At 42.6% G+C, this 17,174-nt stretch overlaps 1 protein-coding gene across 1 annotated transcript in view; it reads right to left on the reverse strand.

Annotated features, from left to right (window-relative positions):
- Window positions 1–1,113: 1,113 nt before the first annotated feature.
- The window catches only part of shbg (sex hormone-binding globulin), a 66,331-nt gene continuing 50,270 nt past the window's right edge, over window positions 1,114–17,174 (reverse strand). Inside the window, exons 2-8 of the mRNA XM_068023737.1 lie at window positions 12,678–12,799; window positions 11,264–11,453; window positions 10,056–10,217; window positions 5,302–5,467; window positions 4,785–4,939; window positions 2,726–2,945; window positions 1,114–1,476 (exon numbers count right to left, since the gene is read on the reverse strand). Of these exons, the coding sequence (XP_067879838.1) occupies window positions 1,319–1,476; window positions 2,726–2,945; window positions 4,785–4,939; window positions 5,302–5,467; window positions 10,056–10,217; window positions 11,264–11,453; window positions 12,678–12,799 (1,173 nt within the window). The 3' untranslated portion in view covers window positions 1,114–1,318. The remainder of the gene's footprint in view (window positions 1,477–2,725; window positions 2,946–4,784; window positions 4,940–5,301; window positions 5,468–10,055; window positions 10,218–11,263; window positions 11,454–12,677; window positions 12,800–17,174) is intronic.

The raw sequence follows: 17,174 nt of genomic DNA on the forward strand, positions 1-17,174 counted from the left end.
GTTGCAGGACTACTGACTGATTTGGCCTCCCAGCTCTGATATAAATCAATCGTTCTCTGGTCTACTGACAATGGATTACCACTGAACTTTTTAATGTAAGATTTTGTCTTCCTGTTTGAGAAGTTTGTTCCCTTTATTAAAGTTTTTAGCTTCGAATCTCGGCCCCAGGATTCGGTGAGCTCATGAGGACTCGTGCTATTGGTCCATCCTCCAGGCACACTGCCTTCCTGCAGCCAATCAGAGAGGGAACTGCCTCTTTCATTACCCAATCGGATTAATCTTGACCGTGAATGTAGCAGACATTTCTTCCCTGTCTCCAATATTTTAATAACCAATAAATAAAATTGCTCAGAAAAAGAGAAAAGAAATCTATAATTTTGATCAATGGCTTCTTTAGAGTTTTTCTCCCAGGATTTTACTCAGTGCAGAGTCCGGGAGATTAATCTGCCATTCCTGGAGACTCCAGGACAATCCTACTCCCCATATCTCCCCTCTTTCCAAAGGGAGTCATTGGATTTATAGAACGATACAGCACAGAACGAGGCCAGTCGGCCCATCGTGCCTGTGCCAGCTGTTTGAAATGGCTATCCAATCAGTCGCACTCACCTCTGCTCTTTCCCCCACAGCCCTGCAAATTTTCCCCTTCAAGTATTTATCCAATTCCCTTTTGAAAGTTATTACTGAATCTGCTTCCACCGCCCTCTCAGGCAGCGCGTTCCAGCTTCTAATCAGAGTACAAACACTGGCTGGTCTGTCCTCCCCTTTCGGTTGAGATGGAACCTGAGAATGCCTGGGGCCCGGCGGCTCAGTCCTGTCCTGGGTAAACACCCTGAACCATTAGGAAATCTTCCCATTTCAACACAAACTTGAGAGTCAATAGGTGGGATGGTGGTGAGTAGAATGCTCAGACTTCTCTAAGCCAAGAGGAAAGTCTCATAGAGAGTTGGCAAAAGAATGCCATTCAGCACCTTGAGTGTATTCCAACATTCAATTTCCAAAGAGCCCGCACAGGCCTGATGGGCTGAATGGCCTCCTTCTGCATTGCACCATTCGGTGATGCTGTGGTAACACCATCCTTTGTCGGTTCTGGAATAACACAACGGACAAACGAGACCTGTTTGCAAGAGAGTTTATTGTCGCGGGGTGCTTGCAGGGGATACAGGGAGAGGAAAGCGTGTGGCAGAGAAGGACTCTAGCTGATCCCTCGATGAGAATCAGGTGCGGAGGTTCATGTCAATTCCGGCAATGAGAGTTGGGCCTCCCCAATTAATGGGAGGAAAATAGGAGAATTGGCTTCAGTCACTACGTCCTGAATTTTTTATGGGCTGGGAAACGGTTTAGAAGCCGGGCAGCTGTGGGAAGATATGGCATCGTGTTTGAACCAGGCTTGATTGAAGTCCACGGCCTCTCCTTGCAGTCTGATATCCTGCATGCAGCCTGAGAAGAGGTGCCAGCCATAGCCCAGTTTCTCAACGTCTAGAATAAATATGCAAAGGATATTTTATTTGCCCGTGACCAAGACCCGTTCACCCATCACCCCTGTGCTCGCTGACCTTCATCAGTTTCCAGTTGGCAATGCCTTGATTTTAAAATTTTTGTTTCCATATCCCTCCATAGCCTCCTCGCCTCCTCTCTATCTCTCCAGCCCCTACAATCCTCCGAAATCTCTGCGCTCTAATTCTGGCCTCTTGACCATCCCCGATTTTACTCGCTCCACCATTGGCGGCTGTGCCTTCAGCTGCCTGGACCCTAAGCTCTGGAATTCCCTCCCTAAAACCTCTTTAAGAGGTTCTTTAAAACCGACCTCTTTGACTGAGCTTTTGGTTGCCCGTCCTTTTGTGGCTCGGTGTCAGATTTAGTTTCATAAATTGCTCCTGTCAAGGGCCTTGGAACATTTTATGACATTAAGGGTGCTAAATAAATGCATGTTGTTGTTCTTAACTTTTTTTCCCGGGGGGGCGGGCGGGGCAGTAACTACCTTCCGAGTTCCAACCTCCCTCTACATGGTCTCCTCCGCTTTGACCTTTGAGGCTTGCTAACTCAGCGGGGCTGATTGCCTGAAGCAGCCGATCCCATTAGCAACCCCAGCAGGTCCTCTTTACAAATGGCGTCCGCCTTATTGCTCATGAGTCAGTAAGTGCACCGTCCTCCATTTACCACGACAGAACAGGAACAGGCCATTTGGTCCCTCGATCCTGTTCCACCATTTAATTACAGCATGGCTGATCTGTATCTTAACTCATCTACCTTCCCTGGCTCCATAATGCCTAATAAACTTAACCCAACAAAACTCTATCAAACTCAGTATTGAAATTTCCAACTGACCCCCAGCCTCGACAGCTTTTTGGGGGAGAGAGTTTCAGATTTCCACTCCCCTTTGTGTGAGGATGTGTTTCCTGACATCACCCCTGAACGGCCTGGCTCTAATTTGAAGGTTCTGCCCCCTTGTTCTGGAATCCACCCCCCCCCCCACCAGACGAAATAGTTTCTCTCTATCGACCCCATTGATTCCTTTAATCATCGTAAACCCCTCGATTAGATCACCCCTTAATCCTCAGTACTCGAGGGAATACAAGCCGAGTCTGTGCAAACCTGCCCTCGTAATTTAACCCTGGTTTCATTCTGGTGAAACTGCCCTGCACCCGCTCCAGGTCAAACTGGTCCCTTGCTCTCCTTTTAAATATGATGTTATGGGGGTGGGGAAGGGAGGGGGGAGGGCTCTTACCTGGAAGACCTCCCAGAAACAGCAGGGCATCTTTACTGAACCACGATGTTTTCAGAGGTACAAAGTCATCCGCAGCCACACTGTGAGCCCCGTGCTGATCCCCGATTTGTAATGCCACCTCACTTTCCGAGATGGTTATGGACACCCGATGGCCGTCACACAGCCTGGTGGGACCTGCCATGCTGATGAGCGTTGTGGTTCCCAGGTCCAGTTTGAATTGCTGAGGAACATTGATAAACACTGTGGGTCAAAGGGGAAAGGAAAACGCCAATGGCGGGGGGGTGGAGTGGAGGGGTATGTTGGTGTCAAAGGACGTTGTATGTCTACACGTAGTGTTTCCAGCTCTGATTGGCCTGCTCTTGGAGGTTTCATCACATGACTGCCAATTACCCCGCCCCCATACCCTCCCGCCGTTGGTCGAACTACATGCCCATCCTCATGCCAACCAGCCTTCCCATGGCCAATCGGAAAGTTTGGGTTGATTTTTGATGCCAGTCACACAGTCTCCCCTCCCCCCAACACCCCTCCTCGCCCCCATCCCCTGCCATCTCCAATATTTTTAGATCTATTAGGCAGAAGGGTTTAAAGAATTTTATTTGAAAAGACAATTGATGCCCAATGACTTTTCTTGGGGTTTTTTTTTTACTCCTAGCAGTTTTCCAGATTCGTCTCCAATTCCTGGAGACTCTCAGGCAAATTCTCGAAGTGTTGGCAGCCCTGCTTCTATAGGACCATTGGAACAGGAGGAGGCCATTCAGCCCCTCGAGCCTGTGCCGCCATTCAATGAGATCAGGTCTGATCTGCAACTCCATAAAATCCTAAAAAACCTCAATCAAATCACCCCTTAACCTTCCAGGGGACACCAAACTTAGTTTATGAAATGTTACCTCGCAATCTTACACTTGACTGGTCCTGGTAAAGACACACATCCTTGTGCTTCCAGTTGGGATCTAAGAAGTGAATGAGGGAAGGACAATTGATCCAGCGCATTTTTTACAATGCACAGGAATCTATTCTATGAAGGTTGCCAGCAGTTTGAACACAAAGGGCTCTCTCTATCTCGCTCACTCTCTGGTATTAACTTCCCCTTTCACTCAATGAGTAAGCTAATCATAGAATCATGCAGCCCAGGAGGAGGCCATTCAGCCCATCATGTCTATGTTGGCTCTTTGAAAGAGCTATCCAATCAGTCCCACTCCCCCCTGCTCTTTCCCCACAGTCCTATAAATATTCCTCTGCCAGTATTTATCCAATTCCCTTTTGAAAGTTACTATTGAATTTGCTTCCACCGCCCTTTCAGGCAGCGCGTTCCAGATCACAACAACTCACTGTGTAAAAAACATTCTCCTCATCTCCCCTCTGGGTCTTTTACTGATTATCTTCAATCTGTGTCCCTCTGGTTACCGAGCCTCCTGTCACTGGAAACACTTTCTCCTTATTTACTGCATCAAAACCCCTCATGATTTTGAACACCTCGATTAAATCACCCCCTAACCATCTCTGCTCTAAGGAGAACAATTCGGTTCAATTATCCTCTGGCTGCCCCAAGTGGCCTTTTCCTGAGCCACAGTCACCAAGGCAGGGATGAGATTTTGAGCACTGGCCCCTGCTGGGTTAACTAACTCTCTGTATGACTGGACCCCATCTCCACTCATCCTGGGACCTGGGAGTCTCAAGAGGATGAGCACCCTTTCCTGGGGCCTCCCACTCTGTCCTGGTACCTCACCCGCGTGGCCACTCAGCCCCCAGACATCGAGTGTACGCAGGCTGTTTGACCCTGGCAGGAATCACAACCAGCCATAATCCTGTCCTCATCCGTCCTCCACTGGGGCAATTTCCAGTATGGGGGATCATGGGGGTGATAGTGGGGGGAAGCGGGGGGGACCAAGAGCTGTTTTCAATCCCCTTTCCCAGTCCTTAGCCCAGGGGAACAGAGCCAACTATAGCACCCCCACTCCGATAAGCCAGGGAGGGACTAGAGAATCTCTGCTGTGTATAGACCAGGGTTGAAGTAACCCCTCTACCATTCAGCGGCGCCGACCTCTCCAGATTTACACACCTCGTGTCGGTCCTGCAGAGAGAACTCTAACTTGACAAGAGGGTCGTGCGTTCCGGTCAATAAAGCCATGACAACCCCACTGTGCTTCTTTGGACGTATCACAGCCTCAAACCTCAGAAACCAGTTCATCTGAGTCTCAGATTCGTTCAGCAAATCTGGGAAAGCAAAGTAAGACAAATATTGGGATCAATATTGGTGGACAGGAATGTCTCATACACAAACTGATGAGAGAAAGAACCTACATTTCTACAGCGCCTGTCACCACCTCGGGATGCCCTAGTGTATTTTTTTTTAAGTGTACTCACTCTGTAGTGTAGGAAATGTGGCAGCCAATTTGTGCACAGCAAGATCCCACAAGCAGTGATGTGATCATGAACAGATAATCTGTTTCCGTGATGTTGGTTGAGGGATAATTATTGGGCCCAGGACACCGGGGAGAACCTGCTCTTCTTTTTCCATATAGTGGCCGTGGGATCTGTTACACCTACAAAGACTCAGGGGGCAAAGATTCTCTTACCTTTGCATCTGAACACGGCCATTCCTACTCCAGGGAAGAAGGAGCCCGGCACAATATTGGTCGGGCACTGTAAATTGGGATTGCTTGCAACCTTTTTCACAAGCCATGTCGTATTTTGCTGCAGCCAATTCCAGTTCGTAATGCAGGCATCCAATGGGTGCTTGAGCTGAAGGGATTAAGATAAATGTTCATCACCTGGAAAGTTTGCCAGCTCCCACAGATGCTCAATGTCACACTTTGAATTGAAAGATTTCTGGACCGTGGACCACATAACCCCCAATGAGGGTCAGCACCCCCAGAGGAGAAAAGTCACAGGATCATACGGCACAGGAAGGAGGCCATTTGGTCCATTGTGCCTGTAACTGGCTCTTTGAAATTGCTATCCAAGTATCGCCACTCACCGAAACCCCTGCTCTTTCCCCACAACCCTGCAAATTTCTCCCATTCCAGTATTTCTCCAATTCCCTTTTGAAAGTTACTATTGAATCTGCTTCCACCGCCCTTTCAGGCAGCGCGTTCCAGATCACAACAACTCACTGTGTAAAAAAAACATTCCCCTCATCTCCCCCCTGGTTCTTTTCCCAATTACCTTAAATCTGTGTCCCTCTGGTTACTGACCCTCCTGCCACTGGAAACAGTTTCTCCTTATTTACTCCATCAAAACCCTTCATTATTTTGAACATCTCTATTAAATCTCCCCTTAACCTTCTCTGCTCTAAGGAGAACAATCTCAGCTTCTCCCAGTCTCTCCACATTAACTGAAGTCCCTCATCCCTGGGACCATTCTAGTAAATCTCCCTCCGCACCCTCTCCAAGCCCTTGACATCCTTCCTAAAGAATTGAACACAATCCTCTCTGGTCACAGGAGAAGTGCCAGAGGACTGGAGGACAGAGAATGTGGTACTATTATTCAAGAAGGGTAGCAGGTATAAACAAGGTAATTACAGGCCAGTGAGTCTAACATCAGTGGTTGGGAAACTTGGAAAAAATTCTGAGGGACAGGATTAATCTCTTGGAGAGGCAGGGATTGATCAGGGATAGTCAGCATGGCTTTGTCAGGGGGAGATCGTGTCTAACAAATTTGATTGAATTTTTCGAGGAGGTGACTCGATGTGTAGATTAGGGTAAAGCAGTTGATGTAGTCTACATGGACTTCATTATGGCTTTTGATAAGGTCCCGCATGGGAGATTGGTTAAGAAGGTAAGAACCCATGGGATCCAGGGCAATTTGGCAAATTGGATCCAAAATTGGCTTAGTGGCAGGAGGCAGAGGGTAATGGTCGAGGGTTGTTTTTGCAAGTGGAAGCCACAGGGATTGGTGCTGGGTCCCTTGATGTTTGTAGTGTACATTAATGATTCAGACATGAATAAAGGAGAGATGATCAGTAAGTTTGCAGATGACACGAAAATTGGTGGTATCGTAAACAGTGAGGAGGAAAGCCTCAGATTACAGGACAATATTAGATGGGCTGGTAAGATGGGCGGAGCAGTGACAAATGGAATTTAATCCTGAGAAGTGTGAGGTGATGCATTTTGGGAGGACTAACAAGGCAAGGGAATATACAATGGATGGTAGGACCCTAGGAAGTACAGAGGGTCAGAGGGACCTTGATGTACTTGTCCATAGATCACTGAAGGCTGCAGCACAGCTAGATAAGGTGGTTAGGAAGGCATATGGGATACTTACCTTTATTAGCCAAGGCATAGAATATAAGAGCAGGGAGGTTATGATGGAGCTGTATAAAATGCTAATTAGGCCACAACTGGAGTACAAAGAACAAAGAACAAAGGGCGGCACAGTGACGCAGTGGTTAGCACCACAGCCTCACAGCTCCAGCGACCCGGGTTCAATTCTGGGTACTGCCTGTGCGGAGTTTGCAAGTTCTCCCTGTGACTGTGTGGGTTTTCGCTGGGTGCTCCGGTTTCCTCCCACAGCCAAAGACTTGCAGGTGATAGGTAAATTGGCTGTTGTAAATTACCCCTAGTGTAGGTAGGTGGTAGGGAATATGGGATTACTGTAGGGTTAGTATAAATGGGTTGTTTTTGTCGGCACAGACTCGGTGGACCGAAGGGCCTGTTTCAGTGCTCTATCTCTAAATAAAATAAATAAAACAAAGAACAGTACAGCACAGGAACAGGCCGTTCGGCCCTCCAAGCCTGCGCCGATCTTGATGCCTGCCTAAACTAAAACCTTCTGTGCTTCCGGGGACCGTATTCCTCTATTCCCATCCTATTCATTGGTCAAGATGCCTCTTAAACGTCGCTATCGTACCTGCTTCCACCACCACCCCCGGCAGCAAGTTCCAGGCACTCACCACCCTCTGTGTAAAGAACTTGCCTCGCACATCCCCTCTAAACTTTGCCCCTCGCACCTTAAACCTATGTCCCCTAGTAACTGACTCTTCCACCCTGGGAAAAAGCTTCTGACTATCCACTCTGTCCATGCCGCTCATAACTTTGTAAACCTCTATCATGTCGCCCCTCCACCTCCGTCGTTCCAGTGAAAACAATCCGAGTTTATCCAACCTCTCCTCATAGCTGATGACATCCAGACCAGGCAACATCCTGGTAAACCTCTTCTGCATCCTCTCCAAAGCCTCCACGTCCTTCTGGTAGTGTGGTGACCAGAATTGCACACAATATTCTAAGTGTGGCCTGTGTACAGTTCTGGTCATCACACTATAGGAAGGATGTGATTGCACTGGCAAGGGTGCAGAGGAGATTCACCAGGATGTTGCCTGTGCTGGAGCATTTCAGCTTTGAAGAGAGACTGGATAGGCTAGGGTTGTTTTCCTTCGAGCAGAGAAGGCTGAGGGGGGACATGATTGAGGTATACAAAATTATGAGGGGCATTGATAGGATAGATAGGAAGAAACTTTTTCCCTTAGTGGAGGTGTCAATAACCGGGGGCATAGATTGAAGGTAAGGGGCAGGAGGTTTAGAGGGGATTTGAGGAAAAGAATTTTCACCCAGAGGGTGGTTGGAATCTGGAACTCACTGCCTGAAGAGGTGGTAGAGGCAGGAACCCTCACAACATTTAACAAGTATTTAGATGAGCACTTGAAATGTCATAGCGTACAAGGCTACGGGCCAAGTGCTGGAAAATGGGATTAGAATAGTTAGGTGCTTGATGGCCGGCACAGACACGATGGGCCAAAGGGCCTGTTTCTGTGCTGTCTAACTCTATGACTCTAAAATTCCAGCTGGGATCATTAGAAGGAGGCCATTTGGCCCATCATGTAAATTATGGTACAGCACTTCAAGTGCATATACAAGCACTTTTTAAATGTTATGAGGGTTTCTGCCTCTACCACCCTCTCAGGCAGATCCCACCATCCTGAGTGAAAACATTTCCCCTCGAATCCCCTCGAAACATCCTACCTCTTACTCTATATCTATGACCCCTCATCCAAGGGGATTAGTGCCTTCCTATCCACTCTATCTAGACTCCTCATAATTATATACACTTCAATTAAATCTCACCTCCGCCTCCTCTTTTCCGAAGAAAACAACCCCAACCTATCCAATCTTTCCTCATAACTAAAATTCTCTAGTCCCGGCAACATCCTCATAAATCTCCTCTCTACCCTCTCTCATGCAATCATATTTTTCCCATAGTGAGGTGACCTGAACTGTACACAGTAATCCAGCTGTGGCCTAACTAATGATTTATACAGTTCCAGCATAACCTCCCTGCTCTTATATTCTATGCCTCGGCTAATAAATGCAAGTATCCCATATGCCTTCTTGACCACCTTATCTAGTTGACCAGCCATCTTCAGGGATCTTTGGACGTGCACTCCAAGGTCCTTCTGTTTTGCTACACTCCTCAGTATCCTACCATTTATTGTGTATTCCCTTGCCTTGTTAGCCTTCCCTAAATGCATTACCTCACACTTCTTTATCCTGTCCCTCAGAATTTTTTCCAATAATTTTCCCACCACTGAGGTTAGACTGACTGGCCTGTAATTACTCAGTCTATCACTTTCTCCCTTTTTAAACAATGGTGCAACGTTAGCTGTCCTCCAGTCCTCTGGCACCACAGCTACAGCCAGAAAGGATTGGAAAATGATGGTCAGAGCCTCTGCTATTTCTTCTCTTGCTTCCCTTTACAGCCCTGGATACATTTCATCCGAGCCTGGGGATTTATCCACTTTGAAAGATGTTAAAGAATTACATATATGCCGAGGATTCTCTGTTCCTGCACAACCTTGAAAAAAAACATACCATTTAGTCTATATTGCCTCTCCTCATTCCTCCAACCAAAATGTATCACTTCACACTTCTCGGCGTTAAACTGCATTGGCCATGTGTCTGCCCATTTCACCAGTTTGTCTGAGTTCTCCTGACGTCTGTTAGAATTATCCAATCTGCGCCGTTCTTTCAAAGAGCTATCCAGTTAATCCCCCTCCCCGCTGCTCTTTCCCCACAGCCCTGCAAATTTCTCCCCTTCAAGTTTTTGTCCAATTCCCCTTTAGAAAGTTACTATTGAATCTGTTTCCACCGCCCTTTCAGGCAGCGCGTTCCAGATCACAACAACACGTTGCGTAAAAAGATTGTTCTTCATATCTTCTGCTTCTTTTGATGATCACCTCCTCAATGCATAATGCTTTTCAGAGTTTTGTGCCATCTGCAAACTTTGAAAGTATGCCCTGCCTACCCAAGTCAGTGTCATTAATATATATCAAAAAAGAGCAGTGGTCCCCAGCACCTACCCCTGGGGAAACACCACTGTGTGCATTAGGGAAACTCACAGGGATTAGGAGGCTGGATTGATTGATGAGAAGCCCACCAATGGCAATCCTCATGTCGATCAGGCTGCTATCGAGTCCCACACTCGGAAGAATTATAACGAGTAGTGCAATCTTTCCATTCACTGTCAGCGAGATTTGATTCTTTTGGCTTCTCACAGCTATCTGTGGAGGGGGAGAATGAGTGAGACAAATGCACAATCACAGCTCACGTGTGCAAAAGTTAACTTAGAAACATAGAAAATTTGTGGCATAGAAGGAGGCCATTTGGCCCATCATGTCCGGGCTCGCCGATAGCTGTCTATTCTAATCCCACCTTCCTCTTGGTCTGTACCTCTGCAGGTTATGCCACCTCAAGCGCATATCCAAGTGTTTTTTAAATGTGATGAGGGTTTCTGCCTCTACCACCCTTTCAGGCAGTGAGTTCCAGACCCCCACCACCATCTGGGTGAAATAAATTACCCCTCAACTCCCCTCTAATCATTCCACTAATTGTTTTAAATCTTAAATGATTTTATTGACCTCTCTCTCATAATGGAAATAGGTCCTTCCTATCCACTCTATCTAGGCCCCCCATAATTTTATACATCTCAAGTAAATATCCCCTCAGCTTCCTCTGTTTAAAGAAAACAAGCCCAGCCTATCCAATCTTTCCTCACAACTAAAATTCTCTATTCCTGTGAATCTTAACAAGTGCCAGAGATTGGTCTTGGAGGGGGTACAACGTACGTTCAACAAAATGAAACCGGGGCGAAACGGGTTAGATTGTAGAGAAGTATTCCCCCGAGTACAGACGATTAAGGAGATGATCTAATCGAGGGGTTTACGATGATTAAAGGAGTTGATCAGGTCAATAGAGAGAAACTATTTCCTCTGGTGGGGGGAGCCCAGAACAAGGGGGCAGGACCTTCAAATTCGAGCCAGGCCGTTCAGGGGTGATGTCAGAAAACACTTCTTCACACAAAGGGGAGTGGAAATCTGGAACTTTCTCCCCCAGAAAAAGCAATAGATGCTAGATCAATTAGTCATTTTAAATCTGAGATGGAAATTATTTTTGCCAGACAAGGGTATTAAGGGATATGGGGCAAAGGTAGAAAGGGTAAAGATACAGATCAGCCATGATCTCATTGGATGGTGGAACGGGCTGGAGGGGCTGAATGGCCTAATCCTGTTCCGATGTTCCATCCTAAATTAACATGAACGGAACTTACCGTCCGCCAGGTTCCATCATTCAGGATGCCACCAGAAGACACGGCAACACGACAGTGTTTGTTCATGATCTGGATTTCAGGTCTGCCATTTCTTAACGCGAGAATGAACCAGCTATTTCCTGCATCAGCGTCACCAAAAAACACAACCCCCTCGGGGTCGTAGGTCCTCAGATCAAACTGAGACTCGAAGCTGTTACAGGGAAAAAGAAGCTGTTAGGTTCTATATTCCGCACACGCAGCCACGCATAAAACACAGACTCAGTCCAACATGTGCACACAGGCCCTTTGTAAATCTAGCCATGGCCTCAGCCCTCTCTATCTCTTGTAATGGCCTCCAGCCATATAACACTCCGAGATCGCTGCGTTACTCCAATTCTGACCTCTTGTTCATCCCCGATTTTAATCGCTCCACCACTGGTGGCCGTGCCTTCAGCAGCTGAGGCCTCATTGGTGGGTGAATCTTAATTCGGAACCCACAGTAGTATCAACAGCTTGAGATATCTGGATATTCATGGGAATTCCACCTGAGAGGGCAGATGGAGCCTCAGTTTAAACTTTCAATTGAAAGACGGCACCTCCGGCAATACAGCACTCCCTCAGTACTGATCCTCCGACAGTGCAGCACTCCCTCAGTCCTGACCCTCCGACAGTGCAGCACTTCCTCAGTACTGACCCTCCGACAGTGCAGCACTTCCTCAGTACTGACCCTCCGACAGTGCAGCACTCCCTCAGTCCTGACCCTCCGACAGTGCAGCACTTCCTCAGTACTGACCCTCCGACAGTGCAGCACTCCCTCAGTACTGATCCTCCGACAGTGCAGCTCTTCCTTAGTACCGACCCTCTGACAGTGCAGCATTCCTTCAATACTGACCCTCCGACAGTGCAAGTCTCCCTCAGTACTGACCCTCTGACAGTGCAGCGCTCCCTCAGTCCTGACCCTCCGACAGTGCAGTACTCCCTCAGTACTGATCCACGGACAGTGCAGCACTTCCTCAGTACTCACCCTCCGACAGTGCAAAGCTCCCTCAGTACTGACCCTCCGACAGTGAAACTCTTCCTCAGTACTCACCCTCCGACAGTGCAGCATTCCCTCAGTACTGTCTCTCCGACAGTGCGGCTCTCCCTTAGTACTGCACTGGTAATGTCAGACTGGATTATGTGCCCAAGTCTCTGGAGTGGGATCACCCCACCCTGACATGGTAGTGCTACTCACTAAGCCACGTCTTTCAAGCATTGACGATATCGCAATAACGTGTTCCAGGAGGACTAAAAAAAGGTGGGCAACTCTTGAACAATGGATCAATAGGCAGCTATCTGGTGAATGGCGGATTGGATCAATGTAAACCCCTCTAAGCACATTGAAATGCACAATCGCATCAGAATGTGTGAAACAGTAAATGGCACGCACTCATACCTGTCAGCTCTCTCTAGATACATGGTCAGAGTCTCTGAGGGGATGGGATGCTCCCAATGTTGAGCTAAAGACAGTAAGCTGGGGTTCTTGTTGTCTGCCCAGAAGAAGCACGAATTAAATGTCTATTGATGATTCGGGTAAAACAGGAAAAAGACAGAAAGGGATTTAGAATTGTATCTCCACATTGAACAGAGTTAAGGACCCTTATTTCTATAGTAATTATCTTGGACGCCTTCATTTCACAGCAAACTCTCTGGACAACAGGCAAAAACTATCTGAACTCAGTCTGATCTTAAATAAAAACAGAATGTGCTGGAAAAACTCAGCAGGTCTGGCAGCATCTGTGGAGAGAGAAGTAGAGTTAACGTTCATCAGTTTCAGGCTGTCCTTAGCTTCTTTTCCCCATCAAACTAGTGTCTTGCTGATTGTGGGTGCATTCAAACTCCCAACACTGTAAAACTGTGAAGAAAGTTGAGAGGGGGGAAGCTCGGGGATTACAGACCAGTTAACCCCACATCTGTCGTCGGGAAATTACTAGAGTCTATAATTAAGGAGAGGGTGACTGAGCATATCAGAGAGAGCCAGCTTGGATTTGTAAAGGGTATGCTTGACGAATCAGTTGAATTTTTTGAAGAGGTGACTAAAGCAGTGGACAGGGGAATGTCTATGGATGTTATTTATATGAACTTTCAGAAGGCATTTGACAAAGTCCCTCATAAGAGACTATTGGAGGAATTGGAGGCAAATTATTGACCTGGTTTGGAAATTGGCTGAGTGGCAGGAGACAGAGAGGGGGGATAATGGGCAGGTCGGTGAATTGGCAGGATGTGACTCATGGTGGCCCACAATGATCTGTGTTGCAGCCTCAACTATGAACAAATTAGCTGATGGGAAAATGAGCCATATATCCAAGTTTGCTGATGACACAAAGTTAGGCAGCTTTGTAAGCAGTGTAGATGGCAGAGTAACATTACAAAATGAGATTAATACATTAAGTGAATGGGCAAAACTGAGATACATGGATTTCAATGTAGGCAAATGTGAGGTCCTCCATCTATGTCATTGGGGGTGGCCATTCCACCCCTCCATTTAAAATGAGCCCCCGTGCGAAATATTGCAGGGGCTCAGCGGCAGACAAGTCATGCGTGCGCCTTCTTTCAAACTCGCTGCCGAGAACTTGAAAAATTCGAGCCAAAGAGTGGTAGAAATTTGGAACTCTCATCAGAGAATGGCAATTGATGCTCGATCAATTATAAATTGTCAATATGAGGTTGATAGATGTATGTTAACTGAAGGTATGAAGCGATCTCGGGAAATTGCAAGAATGTAGAGTCAGGTTGAGAGACTAAATGGTCATCCCCTGTTCATATCCAGGAGAAATACAATCACACATTGCCACATCCTGAGAGGCAGACTTGAGTCAATTCCCATTGAAGATAGGATTGAAGAATGATGTGTAAGCCATGCAGGGTAGCAGCGGGGTGGGGGTGGGGGTGGGGGGGGGGGGGGGGGTGGGGTGGTGAGCTGCTTGGATGACTCAATCAATAAAAGTCTGTTCCAGCGTTGATGCCAAATGCACCGAACACCCAAGAATATTAAAGAAGCTACTTCATTAAAATGTTGATAGACATAAAAACTTCAGGATATAAAACGGATAATATAAAACAGCTGAAAAAATAAAACACCTGATAAAATTAAATTGATAACAGAAAAAACCTGATAATATAAAATACCTGATAATATAAAACACCAGATAATATAAAACATCTGATAATATAAAATTGAAAATAGAAAACACCTGATAATATAAAATTGATAACAGAAAGCAGCTGATAATATAAAATAGCTGATAATATAAAACACCCGATAATATAAAACACCTGATAATATAAAATTGATAATAGAAAACACCTGATATTATAAAATAGCTGATAATATAAAACACCTGATAATATAAAATTGATAAGAGAAAAGACCTGATAACATAAAATACCTGATAATATAAAACACCTGATAATATAAAATACCTGATAATATAAAATTGATAATAGAAAACACCTGATATTATAAAATACCTGATAATATAAAATAACTGATAATATAAAACACCCGATAATAGAAAACATCTGATAATATAAAATTGATAATAGAAAACACCTGATATTATAAAATAGCTGATAATATAAAACACCTGATAATATAAAATTGACAATATAAAACACCTGATAATATAAAATACCTGATAATATAAAACACCTGATAATATAAAATACCTGATAATATAAAATTGATAAGAGAAAACACCTGATAATATAAAATACCTGATAATATAAAACACCTGATAATATAAAATTGATAATAGAAAACACCTGATATTATAAAATAGCTGATAATATAAAACACCTGATAATATAAAATTGATAAGAGAAAAGACCTGATAATATAAAATACCTGATAATATAAAACACCAGATAATATAAAATACCTGATAATATAAAATTGATAAGAGAAAACACCTGATAATATAAAATACCTGATAATATAAAACACCTGATAATATAAAACACCTGATAATATAAAATTGATAATAGAAAACACCTGATAATATAAAACACCTGATAATATAAAATTGATAATATAAAACACCTGATAATATAAAATTGATAATAGAAAACACCTGATAATATAAAACACCTGATAATATAAAATTGATAATATAAAACACCTGATAATATAAAATTGATAATAGAAAACACCTGATAATATAAAACACCTGATAATATAAAATTGATAATAGAAAACACCTGATAATATAAAACACCTGATAATATAAAATTGATAATATAAAACACCTGATAATATAAAACACCTGATAATATAAAATTGATAATATAAAACACCTGATAATATAAAACACCTGATAATATAAAATTGATAATATAAAACACCTGATAATATAAAACACCTGATAATATAAAATTGATAATATAAAACACCTGATAATATAAAATTGATAATAGAAAACACCTGATAATATAAAACACCTGATAATATAAAATTGATAATATAAAATACCTGATAATATAAAACACCAGATAATATAAAATACCTGATAATATAAAATTGATAAGAGAAAACACCTGATAATATAAAATACCTGATAATATAAAACACCTGATAATATAAAACACCTGATAATATAAAATTGATAATAGAAAACACCTGATAATATAAAACACCTGATAATATAAAATTGATAATATAAAACACCTGATAATATAAAATTGATAATAGAAAACACCTGATAATATAAAACACCTGATAATATAAAATTGATAATATAAAACACCTGATAATATAAAATTGATAATAGAAAACACCTGATAATATAAAACACCTGATAATATAAAATTGATAATAGAAAACACCTGATAATATAAAACACCTGATAATATAAAATTGATAATATAAAACACCTGATAATATAAAACACCTGATAATATAAAATTGATAATATAAAACACCTGATAATATAAAACACCTGATAATATAAAATTGATAATATAAAACACCTGATAATATAAAACACCTGATAATATAAAATTGATAATAGAAAACACCTGATAATATAAAACACCTGATAATATAAAATTGATAATATAAAACACCTGATAATATAAAACACCTGATAATATAAAATTGATAATATAAAACACCTGATAATATAAAACACCTGATAATATAAAATTGATAATATAAAACACCTGATAATATAAAACACCTGATAATATAAAATTGATAATAGAAAACACCTGATAATATAAAACACCTGATAATATAAAATTGATAATAGAAAACACCTGATAATATAAAACACCTGATAATATAAAACACCTGATAATATAAAATTGATAATATAAAACACCTGATAATATAAAACACCTGATAATATAAAATTGATAATATAAAACACCTGATAATATAAAACACCTGATAATATAAAACACCTGATAATATAAAATTGATAATATAAAACACCTGATAATATAAAACACCTGATAATATAAAATTGATAATATAAAACACCTGATAATATAAAACACCTGATAATATAAAACACCTGATAATATAAAACACCTGATAATATAAAATTGATAATATAAAACACCTGATAATATAAAACACCTGATAATATAAAACACCTGATAATATAAAATTGATAATATAAAACACCTGATAATATAAAACACCTGATAATATAAAACACCTGATAATATAAAACACCTGATAATATAAAATTGATAATATAAAACACCTGATAATATAAAACACCTGATAATATAAAATTGATAATATAAAACACCTGATAATATAAAACACCTGATAATATAAAACACCTGATAATATAAAATTGATAATATAAAACACCTGATAATATAAAACACCTGATAATATAAAACACCTGATAATATAAAATTGATAATATAAAACACCTGA

Source organism: Heterodontus francisci, chromosome 48 (assembly GCF_036365525.1).
Source record: "Heterodontus francisci isolate sHetFra1 chromosome 48, sHetFra1.hap1, whole genome shotgun sequence".
Taxonomy (NCBI): domain Eukaryota; kingdom Metazoa; phylum Chordata; class Chondrichthyes; order Heterodontiformes; family Heterodontidae; genus Heterodontus; species Heterodontus francisci.